General features: G+C 44.9%; 1 protein-coding gene across 1 annotated transcript in view; it reads right to left on the reverse strand.

The window, feature by feature from the left end:
* PKHD1 (PKHD1 ciliary IPT domain containing fibrocystin/polyductin) overlaps positions 1–18,375 on the reverse strand; it is a 195,801-nt gene that overhangs the window by 23,654 nt on the left and 153,772 nt on the right. Inside the window, exons 44-47 of the mRNA XM_056856811.1 lie at positions 17,019–17,193; positions 16,007–16,202; positions 6,950–7,015; positions 5,218–5,352 (exon numbers count right to left, since the gene is read on the reverse strand). Coding sequence (XP_056712789.1) covers positions 5,218–5,352; positions 6,950–7,015; positions 16,007–16,202; positions 17,019–17,193 — 572 coding nt within the window. The remainder of the gene's footprint in view (positions 1–5,217; positions 5,353–6,949; positions 7,016–16,006; positions 16,203–17,018; positions 17,194–18,375) is intronic.

The following is an 18,375-nucleotide window of genomic DNA, read 5'->3' on the forward strand; positions in this document are numbered from 1 at the left end:
CCGATAGAAATCAGTTTCCCTGCTGCTTTGGCAATTGGACTTTATGAGATTGAAATCCCTCCCCTCCCCAAACCCCACCCTCCTCAGACTCCACCCCCAGAATCTCCAGGTATTTCCCAACCCAGAGCTGGCAACCCTACCCTGAGGGGCATTAAAGGTAATTACCACTATATCAGGATGCCCCACCTACACTTAAAAAAAGGTAAAAGGTAAAGGTCCCCTGTGCAAGCACCGGGTCATTCCTGACCCATGGGGTGACGTCACATCCTGACGTTTCCAAGGCAGACTTTGTTTACGGGGTGGTTTGCCAGTGCCTTCCCCAGTCATCTCCCCTTTACCCCCAGCAAGCTGGGTCCTCATTTTACCAACCTCGGAAGGATGGAAGGCTGAGTCAACCTTGAGCCGGCTACCTGAAACCGACTTCCGTCGGGATCGAACTCAGGTCGTGAGCAGAGCTTTTGACTGCAGTACTGCAGCTTAACACTCTGCGCCACGGGGCTCCTACCTATACTTATTTGACCTGCAAATACCATTTGTGTCTACGTGTGCTTTGTCCAGACCGAAGTTCAGAAATGACACCACACCATCACAACGCTCCGACACAAAACAGAGAGCTTGCTGAGGATTCCAGCAATTATACAAAATGCCTTTGATCAGTCCTTTTGCTCTGTGAAATGCCATAAACATACCACTAAATGGAAATCAGGAACAACGGACGCTTTATTATATGAGATACAGGGCTTCGGCGGTCCTCTTTTCTAACAGAAAAAAAAAGTTCAAAGCAAATCAAAATCGGGAGGGGGAGGGGATGCGGCAAACAACAGAGCAGATTCCACCACTTTAAAAAAAAAATGCCAGAGGCTACATGATATCATATCTAAACCCTTCAAAACAACATACCATTGCCTGGAATTATAACATGCTCTTCTCTCCACCCAACATGCTCTGTGTCAGGAGGGTGTTATATTTAAACTTGAAAATGTGAGGGCACGAAGAATGGGCGTATTCGAAAAGGCAAGGCTAGAATGAAGGCTGCCTTCTTCTGTTTAGGAACTGCTCAAGCCAACTCATCCTTCAACATATTTGCAGCTTAGGGCCAAACCGGACAGTACTCTGCCCCCAAATCCTCAATAGATTCACAGTGCCATTTTAAAGCCTTAAAAAAAGCCCAAAAAACCCCTAAAATCTCTGTGGGGGCACAGTCCTGCTGGGGCTCGTGGCGTGGAGGACGAGGGGTTCCAGTCCCCTCCCCTGGTATTTTCAAGAGCCAAAACGGCTGCTGATTTGGCTCTCGAAAACAGTGTGGGTGGAGGGGAGAGGATTGGGTTACCAACCTCCAGGTGCTGAATCCAAAAAACACCCTATGCTGTAATGAGAATAACTCACAGCACGTAGCCCAAAATATCTAACTCTATTTCACAAAGTCAACATAGGGCGAAAATGCACTTTAGCCTCCTTTATTCCCTTTATTCAGCCAGGATCAGACACACATTCAGCGAAACGCATGCATTCAATCCTGGCTGAATCCTGGCTGAAACAGGGAATAAAGGAGGCTAAATTGACCATGCGTTTTCGCCCATATAGTATTATACGAAAAACAACCTCACTCTAAGTACACGATACAAAAATGAACAAGACAAAAACAGCACAATGTATGATTTCAATCGCACCCCTTGTAATGTCCAAAACAAATTATAAGCCAATGCTGGCCGTTATTAAGGAGCACAGGCCTCGGTAACAAAGTGAGAAAACTCCTCCGTTGTCACTGTGCCGCATGAAAGATTCCAGGTACTAGTTGGAGATCTCCTACCATTACAACTGATCACCAGCTGATAAAGATCAGTTCCCCTGGAGAAAATAGCCGCTTTGGCAATTGGACTCTATGGTAATGAAGTCCCTCCCCAAACCCCTGCTCAGGCTCTGCCCCAGAAATCTCCTGCCAGTGGTGAAGAGGGACCTAGCAACCCTGCAGAGGAACCCCTATCCTGGCAGGTTTGGGCCCCCATGGATATTTTAAAAGTTTAAAAACGGTTCTGAAATGGCACCACGTCCACATGGCAGATTTTTTTTGGGGGGGGGTATTATCTAGTTTGACCCTTAGACAAAATAATCTCAAAGAACGAAAGGAACAATAGGGAAGCAAGATCCACATAAATCATATTTGCCTCTATTATGGCTGAACTTATTTTCTTCCCATATTTGTAAGGGAAATATCCAACCCTACCTGACATGGATGAAGACTGCTGATTGCACCAGGTGATAACACATCTAACACCTACACCACTTTAGAAACACAGGTCAAACTGCGTTCTATGTTGGGGGTATTTTGGGAGATATGTTATTGACAAGTCAGGCTATACTTCCAAAATTGTCCTAAAAAAGACTGCTTCAGTTTGTGAAATTGTTTACACTTCAGTGTTGCAGGCAAGAGCAAAAATTATAGGGATCAGAGTCAGGAAGAAATTAGATTTATATTATTGGGATTCGTTCAAGAAGAAATTAGATTTAGCATACATTTTATAATATTGTGAGAGAAATCATTCTAGCCTTAGCAGCCTTAGGTCAGTATTATGATTGTAATACTTAGCCAGTAACCTGTGATAACAATGATTAAAAATCGCTTTCAAATGCTGTGTGCTTCATGCTGTTCAGTCACGAGAGGAGGAAAAAAATCTATTTTATTTTTGGAAGAACAAAATTAGAGCACATCATGGTAATGTGGTTCAGCCCTCAACAGACCCTTAGCACTATGGGAACTTTAAAAAAGCATATCCTTATAAGGGCTTCCAAGCCCCAGGTAGCGGCAGGGGATCCCCCACACCCAGGTCCCATTGCCTGCCACCACCAGAAACGGCTGTAGGAGAAAAATTAAAAAGAAAAATAGGGCCTCATCTATTTAAAGAAGGGTTGCCAGGTCCCTCTTTGCCACTGGCAGGAGATTTTTGGGGCAGAGCCAGAGGAGGGTGGGTTTTGGGGAAGGAAGGGACTTCAATATCATAGAGTAAAATTGCCAAAGCAGTCATTTTCTCCAGGTGATCTCTATCGGCGGGAGATCAATTGTAATAGCAGGAGATCTCCAGCTAGTACCTGGAGGTTGGCAACTCTAGCTTAAAGGAAGATCTTACCATAGAGTTCCTGGTAATACCTAGAGCTACCAAGTTAAAAGGGTAGCTCTAGTAATCACTGGAAACTGTATGGTAAGAACTTCCAGCTGTACCCTAGAGCTTCCAGCAACTCCTCCTGCAGGTTGCCAGGCACTGCCTGGCAGCCCTCACTAGTATTCCCCCCATCACATATATTGGGATCACAAATAGGGTTGCCAACCTCCAGGTACTAGCTGGAGATCTCCTGCTATTACAACTGATCTCCAGCCGATAGAGATCAGTTCCCCTGGAGAAAATGGCCGCTTTGGCGATTGGACTCTATGGCAATGAAGACCCTCCCCTCCCCAAACCCCGCCCTCCTCAGGCTCCGACCCAAAAACCTCCCGCCCATGACGAAGAGGAACCTGGCAACCCTAGCCACAAATCAAATCACCACATATTAGCATCACTTGTGCAAGAAAAATAAGATGAGCATTTTGCCCTCAGTCCTCTACGAAGCTTCCAAAGACCTAGATTCTGCAGCATTTTTTGGACAGTTTCCTCCAATGACCAGCTGCTCCATTTGGTTTCATGGAAGGCGCAATCAGAAAGCGTTCTCAGATACAACAAAGCAGATGTAGACTGGGTAATTAGAACTTTCCCCCCTTCAGCTACTAGACCCGGAAAAAGTGGCTGTCTTCTGTGGCTCTAGCCCTTTCAAGTTCCCCTTTGCATAAGCTAAACATTATCAGTTTTTCCTCACACTATGTTTGCTAACCCTTTTCTGTCCTCTCAGTCCTCTTCACATTATGCTTTCAAAGCAAACCCTAAATTTCAGTTGCTTGACCAGTAGCGTGACCACCTCACAAGTGTTGAGAGCAATTTCAGTTTTAATACAATCTAAAATCTTATTTGGCTGAGGGTGTGTGTGTTTGTTTCTTGGTGTTTGGGGCCATTTTCTATTTGTGTGCTACATTGCATTCCTTTCTCATACTCTGGTATTTTGCTCAAAAATTCCTGTGGATATAATTTAAGCGAAGACCTTTTTTCTTGAGATGAGTGCTATGTTTGTCCACCGGAACAGTTCTGGGAATCTTTCACTGATATGCTTGACAGGGGCCTGAGATTTCTAGAGCTATTATTAGAACCATCTGTGGAGGAATTTAACTGGGAATTATTTTATTTAGTAGAAGAAGAAGAGTTGGTTTTTATACCCTGCTTTTCTCTACCACCCTACCTACCTCAGAGGGTGTCTGTTGTGGGGACAGGAAAGGAAGGTGATTGTAAGCCGGTTTGATTCTCCCTTAAGTGGTAGAGAAAGTCAGCATTTAAAAACCAACTCTTCTTCTTCTTCTGCAGGATGGAAGATAACATAAAATGGCATGTAGGGTTGATGGCCATTCATTTGGGTTTTTTTAAAAAAATATTTATATGCTGCCTCTGTATTTATGCCCTAGGCGGCTTACAACAAATTAAATACAGCCAACTATAACACCAATTGCCCTGACCTGTGTGGCCCAGGCTAGTCTGATCTTGTTAACTCCCAGAAGCTAAGTAGGGTTGGCCCAGTTACTACGTAAATGGGAGGCCACCAAGAAAGTCCAAGGTCACTAAGCAGAGGCAGGCACGGGCATAATATCATAAGAACATAAGAAAAGCCATGCTGAATCAGACCAAGACGCATCAAGTCCAGCAGTGGCCAACCAGGTGCCTCCAGGAAGACCACAAACAAAACAACTGCAGCAGCATTATCCTGTCTGTGTTCCACAGCACCTAATCAAGACCCATCAAGTCCCATCAAGACCCATCAAGTCAAGACCAAGACCCATCAAGTCCACAGTGGCCAACTAGGTGCCTTTAGGAAGACCACAAACAAGACGACTGCAGCAGAATTATCCTGCCTGTGTTCCACAACACCTAATATAATAAGCATGCTCCTCTGATCCTGGAGAGAAGAGGTATGCATCATGATTAGTATCCATTTTGACTAGTAGGCATGGATAGCCCTCTCCTCCATAAGAACATAAGGAAAGCCATGCTGGATCAGCCCAAGGCCTTTCTTATGTTCTGATGTTCATACAGCCAGATTCTCTTACATAATTGGAACTTTTAAACACTACTAATACTTACTTACCCGGCAAAATAATGACATCATCACCAGGCAATGGGATGCTGTTATTGTAGCCACCCCAGCTCTCCAGCACCCCATCCCACGATGCAGAAAGGGACCATCTCAAATGAGAACGAGGTGGAGGTGGAGGAATTGGATCTAGGAGACAGGAGACACATTGCCATGCTAGCATCTTTGAATTAAGCACCACCAAGCCTACAGATATATATTAGACTACATTTTGTATTGCCTTTTATAACTCCACATTCCATCACACCAATACACATTGAGTGTAGGGTTGCGAACCTCCAGGTAGTAGCAGGAGATCTCCTGCTATTACAACTGATCTCCAGCCGATAGAGATCAGTTCCTCCAGAGAAAATGGCTACTTTTGCAATTGGACTCTATGGCATTGAGGTCCCTCCCCTCCCAAAACCCCGTCCTCCTGTGGCTCTGCCCCAAAAACCTCCTGCTGGTGGTGAAGAGGGACCTAGCAACCCTAACTGAGTGTCAACAAGAAAGGTGGCTTACAAATGAAGTAAATAAGATGAATTAATACAGATGCTAACTTTTTTTCTGAAAAAAAGTAACTGTTTGAGGACTAACTGTTATATACTATTAGATAGATGATGGAGGGAGGGAGGGACGGACGGATGGATGGATGGATAATCACTAGAAATGTAGGCACTAATCATAGCCACATGTTCACAGCAAGGAAGTACTTTGGGGCTCAAAAAACAAATACAACTCTAAATGAGTACTCTTGAAACTATCTATCTCAAAAGCAAAAGAACACCTGAAGTGTTCCACTGTATTCTCCAGGACAAATAGGATATAACAGAAAAATAAGATGCAATTTAAAAGAGATAAGATTTAATAACATTAAAATTAAAAAAAAAAGAAATGTTTTCATATTGGCATTTATATTTTGGTTCAGTTCTGGCCCTAACTGTGAGAATTCACCTTCCCTAGCAAATAGTTCAGACATTTCTCGTTACCTAAGGGAGGCTGACAGAAAAGGGGGAATATCTGGATTCTTTACTTTCCCCTCACCAAACAAATGGGTATACTGTGCAGGAGTCAAGCAGGAACCTCTGGGATGGGTAAAAAAAATCCCTCAAAATACTGAGCATGGACGACTGTCTAAGGAGGGTATTGTGCTCTCGACATTCAGTGGGATTCAGCTAACCCTTGCTGACTCAGTTAAGAGCCTAAGGGCTATACTGGACCCAGTAATATTGCTGGAGAAGCCAGTTAACGCCATTGTAAAAAAATGGCTTTCTTCCTTTAGTCTGGAGAATGGCTCCCTATCTTGATTTGGCCATGTAGATCCATTTTGCAGTATCCTTGAGGATATGGTATTGTAAATTCACTCCATGGCTCGATTACTACTTAGAGCGGGGAAATTCTGCATATTCCACCTGCCCTGCAGTTGCTCCATTGGCAACTGATCAGATACCAGGTTCAAGGTGCCAGTTATCACTGTCAGGGCCCTTCATGGTCTAGCACCCCCCCCATGGTCTAGCACCCCCAGAATCACCTCTCCCAATACACTCTATTGCAACAGCTTCACTCATGTGAGCAAAGATGCTCTAGAAGATGCTAAACTTGCAAATAGATAAGATGGACATCTGCCTGTACCCAAACACTGTCCCTTCCCTCCCCAAACCATGCCTTCTCCAAGCTTCGCCCCCCAAATCTCCAGGAATTTCCCAACCCAGAGCTGGCAACCCTAATTATAGCAAAAGTCAATTACCTGGAACTGGCAGAGGGATTGTGTCTTCTGCTTTAAATGTCACTTGGATTAGGCCTTCACCTGTAACTACAGTTAGAATGCTGATATTAATTTACAGATAGAACTCCCAAACAAATTAAGGACAGGTAAACATTTATTTTGCAGTAATCCCTGACAGCAAAGTTTGCTTGACTTTTTGATCAGTGAAAAAATTCCAGAACCAACTAAAATAAACCCTGGATTCCCCATGTCAACTTTAGATTCACACCACAGACATATACAACATATTATCATAGAATCATCGAGTTGGAAGGGTCCATAAAGGCCATCTAGTCCTACCCCCTGCTCAATGCAGGATCAACCTAGACTAGAACATCCCTGACAAGTGTTCATCCAGCCGCTGCTTGAAGACTGCCAATGAGGGGGAGCTCACCACCTCCCTAGGCAGTCTATTTCACTGTTGAACTACTCTTACTGTAAATAATTTTTCCTCATACCCAGCCAGTACCTTTCGGCCCGTAATTTAAACCCATTATTGCCAAGAGAAACAGCTCCCTGCCCTCCTCTAAGTGTCAGCCCTTCAAATACATAAAGAAAGCAATCATGTCCCCCTCAACCTCCTCTTCTCCTGAGTGAATTTTCTTAAATCCCCCAGCCTTTCCTCGTAGGACTTGGTCTCCAGGCCCCTGATCTCCTCGTCGCTCTCCTCTGCACCCGCTACATTCGGTCCACATCCTTTTTGAAGTGAGGCCTCCAGAACTGTACATGATACTCCAGGTGCGGCCTGACCAATGCAGTGTACAGCGGAACTATGACATCTTGCGATTTGGATGTTATGCCTCTATTGATGCACCCCCAAAATCCCATTAGCCCTTTTTGCCACTGCATCACACTGGCTGCTCATATTTAGATTACAGTCCACCCCTACCCCAAGATCTTGTTCACACACACTGCTACCTAGAAGTGTATCCCCCATCCAGTATGCTTATTTCTCATTATTGTCACCCAGATGTAGAACTCTGTACTTATCCTTGTTGAACTGCAGCTTGTTCACACTCACCCATTTTCCCAGTGTGTTCAGATCTCCCTGAAAACACATGATTTTAATAGTCTATTTTTATTTTTTAAAAGCTAAAACCAAAGATTTCATCTCTTTGATCCCTGACCCTCTGCCCTAAATCCATGGCAAATCTGCTGGCCCTAATGACACTTCAATAGCAAGTTATTTTTTCTGTTTTGTGGCTTACTGAAAGATGACGTCTTTGGCTTTGTATCCAGTTCCTGTGGAACAAACGGCTTTCTTAATGAGTCTGAATCCAGATCAAGAACCCTCTTTGCCGTGATAAGTTTTTTTGGGGGGAATATTTAGGAAGGAGAAGTTATTGATCCCGAGACAAATTCAAATCTTATTACAGATTTTTAAAAAGCTCCCCCAACCTCAAGTAATTTCTGATGAACCCCCTCATGCTACAGGAGGGGAAAATCCCAGACACTGTTAGGGTAATATTGGGGCCAAAGTAGATTGTGGCAGCAGTATTTCCATATATTTTAACATGAAACTATTCTGATCAATAGGAAAACTGGATGGAGGTGGGTTTTAAAGTAAAAGGGGCTCGGGGAGTAGGGTTGCCAACCTCCAGGTACTGGCTGGAGATCTCCTGCTACTACAACTGATCTCCAGCCCATAGAGATAAGTTCACCTGGAGAAAATGGCTGCTTTGGCAATTGGAATCTATGGCATTGAAGTCCCTTCCCTCCCCAAACCCCGCCCTTCTCAGTCTCTGCTTCAAAAATCTCCAGGTATTTCCCAACCTGGAGATGGCAACCCTGCTGGGGACAAAAAATGCAGAATGTAGCTGGCCTCTTCCCTAAAGTGTTTTTATCCCCCTCAGCCAAAGAAGGTTGGTTAAAGAGGAAAACCCTGTTCAAGTGGAGTGCTAGCTGAGGATTCTACCTAGGGTTGTCAACCTCCAGGTACTAGCTGGAGATCTCCTGCTATTACAAGTGATCTCCAGCCAACAGAGATCAGTTCACCTGGAGAAAATGGCCATTTTTTCAATAGGACTCTATGGCATTGAAGGCCCTCCCCCAAACCCCACCCTCCTCAGGCTCCACCCCAAAAACCTCCTGCCGGTGGCGAAGAGGGACTTGGCAACCCTAATTCTACCCAGGACCTTCTGTAGGGTTGCCAGGTCCCTCTTCGCCACAGGTGGGAGATTTTTGGGGCGGAGCCTGAGGAGGGCAGGGTTTGGGGAGGAGAACGGCTTCAATGCCATAAAGTTCAATTGCCAAAGAGGCCATTTTTCTCCAGGTGATCTGCTCTCTATCGGCTGGAGATCAGTTGAATTAGCAGAACTCCTGCTACTACCTGGCAATTGGCAACCCTAGCCTTCTGGGCAGCATAGAGAGAAAGGAATAGATCTTGATTTCATTGCCCCCACTCATATGTTTCTCCCCATAACTGCTTTTAGCCAGGTGAGTATCAGCTCTTTAATCCCTGCCTGGACACTAGGGTTGTGGGGGGAGAGGGAGTATCCTGGGGAGAAAAATAAAACTTTAGCTACTTACCATATGTTCAGACCACAGAGTTCTTGGTGATTGCTAGAGCTACCCTTGTCACTTCTAGGTAGCTCTAGGAATAACTAGAAAGTCTACAGTAAGCTTATCACAGAGTTTCTGCTGATTGCTAGAGGTACCCTTGTCACTTCTAGGTAACTCGAGGAATAATCAGAAACTCTACAGTCAGAACTTCCAGTAAGTATTTTTCTTTTTAATTTTTCTCCCCAGGATGATTTCCCCCGCTTTGCCCCCAGTTTCCACCCACTGGTCAGCTAAGCATAGGAGGGCAAAGCCTACAATTGCCTGGAGGTCTCCTGACAAAAGCAGGCAATTGGGACCCCTATGATCAGTTCAATGACAGGTGTATAGCCATGGTTGATGCAGATTGCATGCGTCCCTCCAGAGTGCCTTTCTTGGGGCGATTCATACCTCTCGATAGTGAATTTATGCTGTTTTGTCTGATTAAGATAGGTATATGGGGAGGGGTGATGCACAGTGCGACAGAGATACTCAGCTTGTTGACTATGCCAAATTTGCTTTGTTCTTATCCTGTGTGTAAGTAAAGGTAGGCTCCAAAGCTCAAAGCATACCCAACGCTTGCCAGAGCAAACAAGAAAGGAATATTACTATTACGGAGCCTCTAAGTTAAGCAAGATGAGCCCCTTCTGCTCTCCACGGTGGTTTCCTTCAGATGTTCAGCTTTCTCGACAACAATGTCTTTGCTTCATCTGTGTCATTCGAGCTGAAGCAAAGGCGCTGTGAATTTAGGAGCACGCCTGTGAATGAGCCGGCATCTGATATGTATTTATCGACATTAAATTCTGGGCTTTAATGCGCTCCTGCCACTCTCCGACAATTCGTCCTAAAAGGCTTTTAAACGGGTACAAAAGCAGGAGGTCAAAAGTAAGTTGACCCCTGACAGAATGTACAATTATTAGGGTCGGCCGGGACAAGAACAGCTGCTGGAACCCCACCGGCACGGCAAAGTGCTTCCAAAAGTCGGGTTATTAATAATACGCTCAAGTTTCCCTGGCCCAAAACGCGACAAGGTCCCTTTAGTTCCTCGGAGAAGAATTATAGCCCTCCCTAGCAGCTGAAATAATTGTGTCCCCATTGTTCGGCGGGCCTCCTCCCCACCACCCCCTACAAGTGTCCATTGTCGAGACGGAGTCAAGCGATTATCTGGCCTGGCAGACACGGTTCGGGCCCAGCTGCCTAACTTGTGACACACGAGCGCGGAGGAGGCGGGGCGGGGGACCCACGTCTGCAAGACGGGACCCTAACACGCCGGCCCTTTTACATCAGCCCGCCGCCGGGAACAAACGTTCCTTTATGGGGTCCCGCTGACGGAGCAACCTCCTCTTTCTTTGAAGTGGGCGCCACTTCTGCCGCTTCTCCTCTGCGGCCCAAGCAAACATCCTCCTTTTGATACGGTTACATGCTTCATTATCTCTGCCCCCCCACCCCATTTAATGATTTTTGATTGAAAGGTGGCCGGGCTCGGTTGCCGAGAGGGTAGTTAAAGAGGCTCCACGGAGTCAGGCCCTACAAGAAAGGCCGCCCTTGTGCGGCTGGCCTAAATTTGGAATTTCTGAACAGCGCGCTCTTGTTCTTTGTGGCAGATAAGGGCTGAGCGTGAAATTCTTAATTAAGCAGTAAATAGTGTGTGGGGTATCAGCAGATGCTGCCTGTAGCCATGGAGACCGAGTCACATGAACATGAGAACAGACTCTAAACACTAGGCCTCCGGCTTGGAAGTGAGTGGCAGTTCAAGAATCCTACAAAGCTTGTAAACGGGATTAATTAGTTGACTAATTATTTCTCAGACCGTCGCTGTAACTTAAAAAAAAAAAAAACAATAAAGCCAATTTCTAATATTCTAACATGGGGGGCTTAAAGGTCTAAAGCCCAACTTGCCCTCAGGTTACTAAGGTCAGAGGGGGGGATACGGCAACACTACAAGCCCGACTTCCCACAAAACTTTGCCTGTGAAAATGTCATAAGAACATAAGAGAGGCCCTGCTGGATCAGACCAAGGTCCATCAAGACCAGCAGTCTGCTCACACAGTGGCCAACCAGGTGCCTCTGGAAAGTCCTTGCACCTTCTTACTGATGGAGGACAAAAATATAGCTTGGAGAGCCAGCGTGGTGTAGTGGTTTGGAGCAGTGGACTCTAATCTGGAGAAGCAGGTTTGATTCCCCACTCCTCCACATAAGCGGCGGAGGCTAATCTGGTGAACCGGGTTGGTTTTCCCGCTCCTCCACATGAAGCCAGCTGGATGACCTTGGGCTAGTCACAGTTCTTTTAGAGCTCTCTCAGCCCCACCTACCTCACAAGATGTCTGTTGTGGGGAGGGGATTGTAAGATGGTTTGATTCTTCCTGAAGTGGTAGAGAAAGTCAGCATATAAAAGCCAACTCTTCTTTTTCTCTTCTCTAAAGTGAGTTTATATTTTGGAACACCTAACCAGAGAAGGAACTTAAAGAGTTCCAAAGTTCTTAAAAGCTAGGAGCCACATGTACAAAAATCAACAGATGGCTAAGACCCGCGGTACACTCTTCATCTACAACTCCATCCCAACTCTGACATGCACAACATGCTGCTTCGTCAAATTCCATCTCTCCTCCAGCATCTCTGTAAGCACAACTCCTTTGGGTACCCGAAGGACCGCTTCCTCCCATACTGCCCTGCTCATCAGATAAGATGTTTTATTCTGTTTACATTGTAATCCACTTCACTGGTGAGGCGGCATACAAATTTTCTGAATAATTTATTTTTTAAAATAACTTCTTCATGCCTGCTATTCCCCATCCAATTTACTCTCCATAAGGAGACCCCACTAATCTGGGGTCCTGAAGACTATGTAGGGTTGCCAGGTCCCTCTTCGTCACCGGCGGGAGGTTTTTGGGGCGGAGCCTGAGGAGGGTGGGATTTGGGGAAGGGAGGGGCTTCAATGCCATCGAATCCAATTGCCAAAGTGGCCATTTTCTCCAGGTGAACTGATCTCTATCGGCTGGAGGTCAGTTGTATTAGCAGGAGATCTCCAGCTACTCCCTGGAGGTTAGAACTAATACTAGAAGAAATGGTGGCACGAGGGCTCACAATTTAAATGCTGAAATTAGCCAATTTAGTAGTAAGCATGAAGAAAACAATTTAAACAAGAAAAGAACAATTTAAACATGAAAATCATTTTAGATACACAACTTGTGTAACCATGCACTATTAGTTATACAACTGTTAATTTCACAGTCATAGTAAGTACATATGTAACAGGAAAATAATAATATTGACAGACTTGTGTAATCAGTCTAAAGTGTAACCAAATTCACATCTATAAACAGCATGTATTCCCATACAGAGGGAACAAAAACAATTAGAGAATAATGACCCCTCAAAAATAAAGGATGTGTAGCCGGTCATCACACGTTTCGGTGACTTCATCAGCTGTTTGTAACAGAACTTCTAATAAACATTTTTTATAATAAACATTTTTTTAAAAAAAATTTAAGGGTGTCAATTTTGTCTAAGATGCGAAACTCCACTTACCCAATGGAAGAAGAGTTAATATGCTTGTCAGAGCGTATAAATATTTTTTTGGCGAATTGCCCATCTCCATAGCCGAAAAATTATTTCTATGTTCTGACAAGCATATTAACTCTTCTTCCATTGGGTAAGTGGAGCTTCGCATCTTAAACAAAATTGACACGCTTAAAAATTTTTTTTTAAAAAATGTTTATTATAAAAATGTTTATTACAGAAAAAAAATCGGCCATCATTAGTCAATGACAAATATGAGCCGCTTTAGAAGTTCTGTTACATACAGCTGATGAAGTCACCGAAATGTGTGATGACCGGCTACACGTCCTTTTGTGCTTTTCGTTTTGGACACTTCTGATCTTCATTTATTGGACCTTTATTCATATTATAGGCATTGCCTAGGACTTTATTTTTGAGGGGTCATAATTCTCTAATTGTTTTTGTTCCCCCTGTATGGGAATACATGCTGTTTATAAATGTGAATTTGGTTACACTTTAGACTGATTACACAAATCTGTCAATATTATTATTTTCCTGTTACATATGTACTTACTATGACTGTGAAATTAACAGTTGTATAACTAATAGTGCATGGTTACACAAGTTGTGTATATGAAATGATTTTCATGTTTAAATTGTTCTTTTCTTGTTTAAATTGTTTTCTTCATGCTTACTACTAAATTGGCTAATTTCAGCATTTAAATTGTGAGCCCTCGTGCCGCCATTTCTTCTAATACCTGGAGGTTGGCAACCCTAACGCTATATGATTACTGCCACTCATGTCTCCCTCCCAGCATTTCACCCTACTTCTTGCAAAGTCTTCCAAAGGAGGCTCTACAATGTCTGTCACATGAAGAGATTTTGAACAGTTTGGTTAATCATCTGTTACCATTTCAAAGGGCTATCGCAGCCCTTATCTCACTCAGGGATCCTTCACAACAAGGGCCCTAAAGAAGAAATGGAAGAATAAGGGGGCCTTGTACAGACTTCGTCAAACAGCGTCTTGCTGCCATTTAGAGTCCCTGGGACTTTAATTACTGGTGTAACTCTGAAACGAGATTTCTTCGTAATATTATTTCAAAGCCACAGGAAATGATACAGAGCAGACCCACAGAGGTCAGCGTGCCTTATTAGCCACAATGGGATTAGGCTTCCCAAAGCCTCGGCTAGCCCAAAGAACCAGCTCTAAGCCTAGTAATGCGTACTAAATGCTTTTCTCACCACCAGCTGATGGCAACCCCACTTGGAGTTTTTCAAGGGTAGAGATGAACAGAAGTTGTTTGCTGTTGTCTTCCTCTGCATAGCGCCCCTGGACTTCCTTGGTGGCCTCCTATCCAAGTACAAACCAGGGCCAACCCTGCTTAGCTTTCGAGATCTGATGAGCAGAGGTCAATTGTCTTTGGTTTGCCACTGACGTCCTCTGCATTGGTCATTCTTGGTGGCCTCCCATCCAAGTACTAACCAGGGCCAACCCTGCTTAGCTTCCAAGCTATGATGAGCTCACACTACTCTGGGATATCCAGGCTGCTGTTCAAATCCTACCAGCTGGCTATTACCAGAACACCAGTTTCTCTGCCGTAGGTGTAAGAGTCTGAACCCTTCTTCAACTATTATTGCAACAGCATGGCAGTAACTGGAATAGGAACTTGCATGTTTGCCCTGCCACATGGAGAGATGTTCATGTGCAGTGGATTTTACAGGATTGGGGCTTGCTTTAACTATGTCACCTGCAGCCTTCTTCCATTGAAAAGGTTAACATAGTTTGAAACCCCCTGGGAGCTGCAACACGCAAATAGTTTCCCATGCAGAAAGTCACCCGTCTCATATTATTAGGTGCTCCCCATATTTCCTCAAGCAGTGAAAAGTCTATGAGCAGCACTAAGGAGCTCCAGCAGTGTCCTTTGTATGAAAAAGGGTTTACAAAATATGGGAGTAACAGACACTCCTACAACAGATAGTAATAGGGTTGCAAGATCCCTCTTCGCCACCAGTGGTAGGATTTTGGGTCGGAGGGTTTGGGGAAGGGAGGAACTTCAATGCCCTAGAGTCCAATGGCCCAAGTGGCCATTTTCTCCAGGGGAACTGATCTCTATTGGCTGGAGATCAGTTGTAATAGCAGGAGATCTCCAGCTAGTACTTGGTGGTTGGCAACCCTACCAGCCATAGAGACACTCATACAGTATCAATTCAGTATCAGTTCTCTGAGATGCACTATGGCAGCTATATGGGGCGTATGCCATGTGGAAGGGATTTGTTGCTTTGTCTGTACAACAACCATATCCAAAGCGAACATTTCTCAAGTGTACAAAGGGATACCAAGAGGATTCACAGCCCCTGCCCCGAACAAGCAAAAAAAAAAAAAAATACATACTACGGTTGCCAACCTCCAGGTACTAGCTGGAGATTTCCTGCTATTATAACTGTCCACCAGCTGATAGAGATCAATTCACCTGGAATAAATGGCCACTTTGGCAATTGGACTCTATGGCACTGAAGTCCCTCCCCAAACCACACCCTTCTCAGGCTCCTCCCCAAAAACCTCCCACCAGTGACAAACAGGGACCTGGCAACCCTAACACTAGGGTTGCCAGGTCTCTCTTAGTAATCGACTGGAGGTTTTTGGGGCGGAGCCTGAGGAGGGCGGGGTTTGGGGAGGGGAGGGACTTCGATGCCATAGAGTTCAATTGCCAAAGCGGCCATTTTCTCCAGGTGACTTGATCTCTATCGGCTGGAGATCAGCTGTAATAGCTGGAGATCTCCAGCTATTACAACTGATCTCCAGCCGAAAGAGATCAGTTCAGCTGGAGAAAATGGCTGCTTTGGCCATTGGACTCTATGGCATTGAAGTCCCTCCCCTCCCCAAACCCTGCCTTCCTCAGGCTTTGCCCCAAAAATCTCCAGGTATGTCCCAACCCGGAGCTGGCAACCCTATGTCTTAGAGATAGTTGTAAGAAAAAAAAAATATGTGTCACTTGCTCTTACCTAAGTAGGTTAGCTTCCTCTGTTCTTTATCGAACACCCAATCACAGCTTTTGTTATATTTATGTGAAGGAAGTGAGTGAAGTTTCAATCCTCGCCTTGTCCCACAGGTCAGCGTGACATTGATATGGGGTGAAAGGCATTCATGTTCCACCAGTAAATAATTCTCAGCGGTGAAGTTATCAAATGTCGCCACGTACTGGAGAAGAAAACCATAAGGAACATTCATATCCTGGAAAGTCACTCCAGTGTCAAGTATTGTCTGAAACTTTATACAATATACAAGAGGAGAAGGAGGGTAGAAGCAGCAACAGGGGCATTTTGTTGCTAGCAATAATTGCACTACCTCAAAAAAAAAATTCTCACAAGCTTCCCATATTTTCTTTTCCAGTTCAAGAATGACGAATGCTACATTTGACTCTTGGTTAGACATCATTTCAAAAATAGGTTCTTGCTAATTAAAGCACCAAAACAATGCACTTAATGAAACATCCATTCACAGAATAAGGTCATAGACACTTCCCAGTATGGCTGCGGTTTCTGTAGTATGGAGGTTTGTTTCTCCCAATTGAGGAGGACTTGAGGAGCATGGTTCAGTGGTAGAGCACCTGCTTGGAATGCAGAAGGTCCCAGGTTCAATCCCTGGCATCTTCAGTTAAAATAGACCAGGCAGTAGGTGACGTGAAAGACCTCTGCCTGAGATCCTAGTCAGCCGCTGCCTCTCTGAGTAGACAACACTGACCTTGATGGACCAATGGTCTGATTCAGTATAAGGCAACTTCTTCCTGTGTTCGTGTGATTAAAGACAAATGATGCCTATAAATAACCCCAATTATGTGCCCCACCCTCTGCATCTGACCCATCCAAACATTAGGTCCCTCTTATGAAATTTAATGAAATTATATAGTATTTAAACCCTGGATTTTCCCCATCCCTCCCCAATAGACAAATTAATTCTTTGCACAATACAAACAATACATCATACAGTTGGGGGTGAGGAACTATCCTGCCTTACCTGTAGATTCACATTGGCCAGAGGGTTGTCAAATGACAGAGTATACGTCTCCTGATCCAAGAGAAGAGCCATCCAGCCATAGGCATTTGACAGAGTGTCGGGGACATAATTGACAGTCGTTGTCTTATTACTACTATCAGTCACTTTTAAATTGTATGGACAGATGGAAGCCTTTCTGAAAAACAAAAGAGAGTCCGCCCAAATGTCCACATTTCATTGCTTAACAGTGCTTGATACTTCAGTAGGCAGCTGAGGGGGTTGCACTTTCTCTTTAAAAAAAAAAACAATTTGCAGGCTGAAGCTCACACAGATTGGATTGCCAGCTCTGGGTTGGGAAATTCCTGAAATTTTAGAGGGTGGAGCCTGAGGAGGATGGGGTTTGGGGATGGGCGGGGCCTCAGCAGGGTATAACGCCATGGAGTCCACGCTCCAAAGCAGCCATTTTCTCCAGGGTAACTGATCTCTGCCATCTGGAGATCAATTGTAATGCTGGGAGATATCCGGGAGGCACCTGGAGTTTAACAACCCTGCACACAAACTCAGAAGATGCACAGTGTACTTCCAACCACACAGTGAAGATTCTTGTGCTGGGGTAGCAGCTGCTGCCAAAGCAATGTTTGTTTTTTAAAAAAATCTGCACAGCCAATCAAATCTCCAATGGGCAATTAGCAGCCTTGCTGGGCAAATGTCCCACCTGTCCCCACTAGGGCTGCCAGGTCCCTCTTCCTCACCGGTGGGAGGTTTTGGGGGCGGAGCCTGAAGAGGGTGGAGTTTGGGGAGGGGAGGAACTTCAATGCCATAGAGCCCAATTGCCAAAGCAGCCATTTTCTCCAGGTGAACTGATCTCTGTCGGCTGGAGATGAGTTGTAATAGCAGGAGATCTCCAGCTAGTACCTGGAGGATGGCAACCCTAGTCCCCACCCACTTTTAAAAAACACTTGGTGGGTGCCAGGAAAGGTGTTGGCAGGCACCATGGGGCCCATGGGCCCCACATGTGGGACCCCTGTCCTAGACCCAAGCTATGAACATTGTCTTGAGCCAGTAGATGTTTTTATAAGAGGGGCAAAATTAGACAGGGCAGTCTAACCTGACCTCTGACAAACTTTGCAATGTAATCCTTCCACCTCCAGCAGCACGCTCTGCAAAAGGTAAAAGGGGAAAAACGAAGTGACAACAATGTTCCCCCTCCCCCCCCCCGTTCAAGCCCCGAGATCGAAACACTGCTAAAAGCTTGAAAAGTCAGCGGTGCCGACACGCCGCCCTCCCTTTAAAAAGTGCAGGGTTCACCTTGAACTGAATTTTCATTTAATCGCCGAAAACCTCTCCTATCCTGCCTTCCCACCCGAGAAGATTTCCA

Source organism: Euleptes europaea, chromosome 10, assembly GCF_029931775.1.
Source record: "Euleptes europaea isolate rEulEur1 chromosome 10, rEulEur1.hap1, whole genome shotgun sequence".
In the NCBI taxonomy this organism is placed as follows: Eukaryota; Metazoa; Chordata; class Lepidosauria; order Squamata; family Sphaerodactylidae; genus Euleptes; species Euleptes europaea.